A 7090-nucleotide genomic window follows, 5' to 3' on the forward strand; every position below is an offset into this window, starting at 1 on the left:
AAAAAAAAAAAAAAAAAAAAATTAGCCAGGCATGGTTGTGCGTGCCTGTAAACCCAGCTACTAGGGAAGCTGAGCCACAAGAATCGCTTGAACCTGGGAGGCATAGCTTGCATGCAGTGAGCCAAGATCATGCCACTGCACCCCAGCCCGGGCAATGAAGCAAGACTCCATCTCAAAAAAATAAAAATAAATTTAAAAAAACTTTAAAAGCTTTTTAATCATTCCAAAAACAAAAAACAAAGCAATGTACAGATTCAAGGCAATCTGTATAAAAGTTCCAAGAGCATATTTTATAGAAATAGAAAAACAACAATAGAATTTACATGGAATCACAAAAGGTCTGGAATAGCCAAAAACAATCTGGAGAAAGAGCAAAGCTGGATATACCACACTTCCTGATTTCAAAATACAACATTATAGTATGAAAACAGTATGGTACTAGCAAAGGACAGACATATATCCTGGCTACTTGGGAGGCAGAGGCAGAAGGATTCCTAGAGTCCAGGAGTTTGTGGTTGCAGTGAGCTATCATGGTGTCACCACACTCTAGTCCAAACAACAGAGTGAGACCCTGTCTATTTTAAGACAGACATAAACCAATGGAACAAAATAGAATCTGAAAATCAACTCCTGCATACAGTCAACTGATCTTCAACAAAAGTACTAAGAATACACAAAGGGGAAACAATAATCTCTTCAATAAATGGTGCTGGTGAAGCTGGATTATCTACATGCAAAAGAAAACGAAACCCTTATCTTATACCATACACAAAAATCAACTCAAAATGTATTAAAGATTTTATATGTAAGTCCCCAAATTGCAAAACTAGAAGAAAACAGGAAAAGCTTTATGACACTGGTCTTGGAAATGATTTCACTGATATCATGAAAAGCTACATTAGTGGAGCTACATCGAACTAAGAAGCTACTGCACCATAAAGTAAGCAATCAACAGAGCAAAAAGGCAACCTCTGGAACAGCTAAAGAATGGGAGAAAATAACTGCAAACCATTTATCTGATGGGGGTTGATTTCTAGTATATTGAAAACTCCTTTAATTCAATAGCAAAAAACCTAATAACTTGACAAGAAAATGGGCTCAAGACTTGAATAGACTTCTTCAAATATGAATAGCCAACAGGTATATGAAAAGATGCTCAAACATCACTAATCATCAGGGAAATGTAAATCAAAACCACAATGAGATATTACCTCACACCTCTTAGAATGGCTACTACAAAAAAAAAAAAAAAAAAAAAAAAAAAAAATAGAGGAGGAAGCTGAAAGAAAAAAAAAAAGAATCAAAAAAAAAAAAAAAAAAAAAAAAAAAAAAAAACAACAAAAAAAGCAAAAAAAAAAAAAAAAAAAAAAAAAAGACAACAAGTATTGATGAGGATGTGGAAAAATTGGAACCTTGCTACACAACTGATGGAAAAGCAAAATGGTATACAGCCACTACAGAAAACAGTAAGAAGTTTCTTCAAAAAATTAAAAATAGAACTACCGTGTGATCCAGCAAACCCACTTCTGGTATTTATCTAAAAGAATTAGAGTCAGCATCTCAAAGACATATAAGCACTCCCATGTTCACTGTAGCACTTACTCACAATAGCCAGATTGTGAAAATATCCCAAATGAATCTACCAGTGGATTAACGAACAAAGAAAATGTGATATATACATACAATGGCATATTATTCAGCCTTAAAAAATTGGGAAATCCTGCCATATGTAACAACATGGATGACCTTAAAGGACACTGTGTGAAATAGCCAACCACAAAAAGAGAAATAACTGTATGATTCCACTTATATGAGGTATCCAAAGCAGTCAAATTCACAGAATCAGAGTACAATGGTGGTTTCCAGGAAATGGGTGCTGGAGGAAATGGGAGTTGCTAATCAACAGGTATAAAGTCTCAGTTATGCAAGGTGAATATGTTCTAGAGATCTACCTATGTTTTATAGGTACAACACTGTCCCTATAATTAACAATACTGTGTTGTGCACTTAAAATAGTTAAGATGGTATATATCTCATGTAAGTGTTCTTACAACAAAATAAAGAAAACAAAAACACTAATGATGAAGAAACAAATTTTGAAATATACATAAGAGATTATAATTCTAGTTTTAGATACTTCATTAACTCCATGTACTACTGGATAAGAAATCTGAAAAATTATATGCCAAGAAACAGTATTATACAAATGACTTCTTAAAAGTATAAGGTAACTTTCTAGACACTTTCCTTAAAATAGTTTCAGATTTACAGATGAAACATTGATAAGCTTGGCATACATACAATGAACTACCTGGCACAAAGGTTCAGAACTCTGCTGTAGTCCCCTTCGGCAGTCTGGAAAAGCCTGTTAGACTACTTTTAGAATGTTTCTTTAAAAAATGTGTAAAACATACTACATGGGATTATAACAGAAGCCAATTATACTGAATAATGGTTATCAGACTATTTAAAATATGGTAGAACACTAAGGACTTATTAACTTGTTCAGTAACAAGGTGTAGTGATATTACTTAGTAACTCATAATTTCCAAAAAGGTGATAAGCATAACCAGTATTTTGAGATACTAGTAACAACTTATGTAATATGAAAATATTTGTGATTTCTACTGGTGACAGTGTCACAGGCAATGCTGTTACTACTGTGATCTCTCGCCTATATGATGGTAGGAAACAGCTCTTACCTGGATTATTTCTGGAGCTACTTGCAAGGAGGGCAGGTATTCTTGTTGAAGATACTGAACACATTCTGGGCCCTGAAGATTAAAAGATACTTAGAACTATTTTCTTGCTTGACATTAATAAGCTTAAAAAGAACAGGAAAACTACATGTACACTTTAAAAGCAACATAGTTTGTGCTTAATAACACAAACTCGAGAACCAGACTGCCTTGGTTTGAAGTCTGGCTCTGGCAACTTTCTAGTAACTTGGGCAAGTTACTTAACCTCTCTGAGTATCAGTTTTTCCATCTGAAAAATAAGGTTCTTGGCCGGGCACAGTGGCTCATGCCTGCAATCCCAGCACTTTGGGAGGCCGAAGGTGGTGGATTACTTGAGGTCAGGAGTTCAAGACCAGCATGGCCAAATGGTGAAACACCATCTCTACTAAAAATACAAAAAAATTAACCAGGTATCGTGGTGCATGCCTATAATCCCAGCTACTCAGGAGGCTGAGGCAGGAGAACTGCTTGAACCCAGGAGGCGCAGGCTGCAGAGAGCCGAGATTGCACCACTGCACTCCAGCCTGGGTGACAGAGTGAGAGACTCCAGCTCAAAAAAAAAAAAAAAAAAAAAAATCATTCCATCTCTCCTCAATGTACTCTTCCTTGCACTGACACCTGGATTTTCTGTTTATATTAGTGCTCCTGAATCAAAGGATTTGTTTCCTCCTTCACCTTGGATCTAGGTCATAGATTAATGACCCATCAGAGGAAACCTGTCTTTATTTGAGAAGCAGAAACCCTGCACTGTTTCCCAGATCCCTCCTACCTTCCTTGTCATCTTTTTCTTGTGTCTACCCTGTCTATGCTTGCTTCCTATGCATTGTTCATCACCTTGTAACCTCACTGTTATCACTTTAAGAGTGTAGTTTTGTTTTGAATCAGGAAAAGTAAACTTGTACCTCAAGTCAGTCAAAAGAATGAGAAAATAGAACAATGAAGCAAAACATTTTTTTTTTGTTTTTGAAACAAAACACTTTAAAATATAGTATTGTCTGACTCAACTCTGTGTGTTTAAATTAAGACTTCTATGGGTACAAAAAATACTGCTCAACTAGAAATACCATCCTTACTATTCCTTTTCATCCTTCATCCACATCCACCTTGACTGTCTAGCATCCAAATAATGCCATCCAATCTCCTGAGACTCTCTTCCCTTATTTTTGATAACACTCCTACCTCTAGTTCTGCTTTTTCGTTTTGTTTTTTTTTGAGATAGAGTTTCGCTCTGTTGCCCAGGCTTGAGTACAGTGGCCCAATCTCAGCTCACTGCAACCTCACCGCCTGGGTTCAAACAATTCTCGTGCCTCAGCCTGCCAAGTAGCTGGGATTACAGGCATGCATCACCACTCCTGGCTATCTGGTTCTCTTTCTACCTTTCTGTTGACTCTAGCTTGAGCCGAGGTTCTTTCTGTTCTGGTCTTAGAAAGTCTTAGTCATTCCCGTGGCTTTACAGACTGACTTACACTGAGGACTCCAAAATCAGTATTTAGTTCTAACTGCTTCAGACCCATTGTTTGGAACATTTTCCCTCTTAAATTACAAACCCACTACCTACTGACTTCCCAACTTTACACATGTAACACAAGGCTTTTAACGTAGTCTCATCTTATTTTTAGCTATCACTTCTGCCTCTATTCTTTAGCTAAACAGGATTAACTCTATAATGGCCCACCAAATCCACCATGCGACATCTGTTCTGTCTTTGTACACCAACTTAACTTTGCCCAGAATGCCAGCTTCCTGTTAGTCCCATCAATCTACATTTATTTATCTTAAGGGCCATCAAAAATATCACCTCTTTCCTATAGCTTGCTTAGACTGACCCCTTAGGCAAAATTGCCTGTTCAGCTTTAGTTCCATAGCATTTTATATGTCTCCACTAAAGTACTTAACCCACTGGAGTTTTTTATCTGTTGGCCTCCCTTGATTCTGAGATCCCTGATATCAGGGGATGCTTCATGCATCTTTATGCAGTTACCCTGCCGTCCCTAAACAGACACCTACCCTACCCTAGCACGTAGCAAGTGTAGAATAAATGCTGCTAAATTGAAAACACTTCCAGTCTCTATCAAAATCAAAAAATCAAGTTCAAATGAGTGCACAGCCTGAATGGAGAACAGTGAGCAAAAGTTCATGTTCTTTTTAGGAGGTGAGGGGAACTACTGCTCTTTAGCTGGCTGTAGCTATGTGGTAATACCAGTCCTGTGCTGGCATTTTATGGCTTTGAGAGAAGTTGGAGGCAGGAATTTTCGGTTAAAAAAAGTATTTGAGAGTTTAAAATGCTGGCAACCAATTCCAGTTATTTATAAATACCCAGAATCTGCCGAGCATGGTGTAATACCAGCACTTTGGGAAACCAAGGCAGGAGGATCGTTTGAGCCCAGGAGTTCAAGACCAGCCTAGGCACAATGGTGAGACCCCATCTCTACAAAACCACAAAATTAGTTGGGTGTGGTGATGGGTGCCTGTAGTCTCAGCTGTTCAGGAGGCTGAGGTGGGAAGAGCCAGAAGGTTGAGACCGCAGTGAGCCAAGATCATGCCACTGCACTCCAGCCTGGGCAACGAAGAGAGACCCTGTCACAAAAAATAAAGTAAAATACATATTTAAAAAATAACCAAGGCCGAACACAGTGGATCACGCCTGTAATTCCAGCATTTTGGGAGGCCAATGCAGGTGGATCACTTGAGGTCAGGAGTTCAAGACAGCCTGGCCAACATCATGAAGCCCCATCCCTAAAAAAATATAAAACTTAGCCAACCTGAGTGACAGGGTGAGAATCTGTCTCAAAAAATAAAAATAAAAAATAGGCTGGGAGCAGTGGCTCACGCCTGTAATCCCAGCACTTTGGGATGCTGAGGCAGGTGGATCACTTGAGGTCAGGAGTTCGAGACCAGCCTGGCCAACATGGTGAAACCCCGTCCCAGCTAAATATAAAATTTAGCTGGGCATGATGGCAGGCGCCTATAATCCCAGCTACTAAGGAGGACGAAGCAGGAGAACTGCTTGAACCTGAGAGGCAGAGGTTGCAGTGAACCAAGACTGTGCCACTGCATTCTAGCCTGGGCAACAAGAGCAAAACTGTCTCAAAAAAATAAATAAAAATAAAAATAAATTAAAAATATAGTATTGAGGAAGCCTACAAGATCATGAAAACTGGTCAGGCATGGTGGCTCACGCCTGCAATCCTAGCACTTTGGGAGGCCGAGGTGGGTGGCTCACCTGAGGTCAGGAGTTCAACACCAGCCTGGCCATCATGGAGAAACCCCATCTTTAAAAAAAAAATTAAAAAATAATAATAAAAAAATATCATGAAAACTGAATCTTTAAATTCTGGCTAAGATTTTTCACATCCTTAGTCAACCCAAAACATGTTTCCGAAAACATGAACGACAATAAAAGGATACTGCTACTTTCATTCATCCTCTTCCCCACATCCAAAAAAGTCAAAACAATAGTTAAGTTTTACACAGTGTATTGATAATGAAGCGCAATTTAAAAAAAAATAAAATTTTTTTTTAAAAAAGGAATTTTATATAAGATACATCTTTCAAGAACCAAGATAATAATACCACATGTGAGATGACAATGACAGGGCATGGACTACAAGCCTTACCCGTTTGAGATGAATTGTTTTCAGTGTCACTGCACACTCAGATAAAGCCTGTGAAAAACAAGTTTATGAATTTTCATGTACTCAATTCTTGTTTAGTGATCCAGCTCTTTACTACCCTGGCCACTGCCAGGGCAATTCAAATAAATGAGAAATATTTAACTCCAGAAAAGGGATAGAAGAAAGAAAGATAACAGGCAGGTGGACTAAGTGGGTTGAATTTAAAAAAAAGAAAAAAACAAAAATACAAACTGTTGTTTTAATGTAGTCAATTACAATTATGAAATCTAGCTTTTACTAGGTTGTGGGAAAGTGAGAAAGCAGAAACTGACATTAGGTACTGTGAAAATAAGAACTAGGGAAACTATCACACAAGGAGGATCAAGTTGCCATTCTGGGCTCTTAATGATTATAGAAAACCACTAAGTGCACGTTTTAGAATTAAAGTAGTAGTAGGAAACTAATACTCCAGCTTGAAAGAATGTTTGTGCCATATGCCCTTTCATGGTCCTAGAAAAAAATCATGTGTTGAAGCAGCTGATGAATTTGTAAAATTCAGCTGTGGCATTGGGATTGAATAAGAATCCATAAAAAATCCAGAAGGTGTCAATTTTTTAAAAAATGAACCTGATCTGAAATCACTAAATTTAAAAAAAAAAAAAAAAAAAAAAAAAAAAAAAAAAAAAAAAAAAAAAAAAAAAAAAAAAAAAAAAAAAAAAAAAAAAAAAAAAAAAAAAA

General features: G+C 37.3%; 1 protein-coding gene across 1 annotated transcript in view; it reads right to left on the reverse strand.

The window, feature by feature from the left end:
* Nucleotides 1-1361: 1361 nt before the first annotated feature.
* Nucleotides 1362-7090, reverse strand: part of XPOT (exportin for tRNA) — a 38886-nt gene continuing 33157 nt past the window's right edge. The window contains exons 20-21 of the mRNA XM_017507309.2: nucleotides 6356-6403; nucleotides 1362-2774 (exon numbers count right to left, since the gene is read on the reverse strand). Coding sequence (XP_017362798.2) covers nucleotides 2658-2774; nucleotides 6356-6403 — 165 coding nt within the window. The 3' untranslated portion in view covers nucleotides 1362-2657. The remainder of the gene's footprint in view (nucleotides 2775-6355; nucleotides 6404-7090) is intronic.

This window comes from Cebus imitator, unplaced genomic scaffold, assembly GCF_001604975.1.
Source record: "Cebus imitator isolate Cc_AM_T3 unplaced genomic scaffold, Cebus_imitator-1.0 Scaffold372, whole genome shotgun sequence".
Taxonomy (NCBI): domain Eukaryota; kingdom Metazoa; phylum Chordata; class Mammalia; order Primates; family Cebidae; genus Cebus; species Cebus imitator.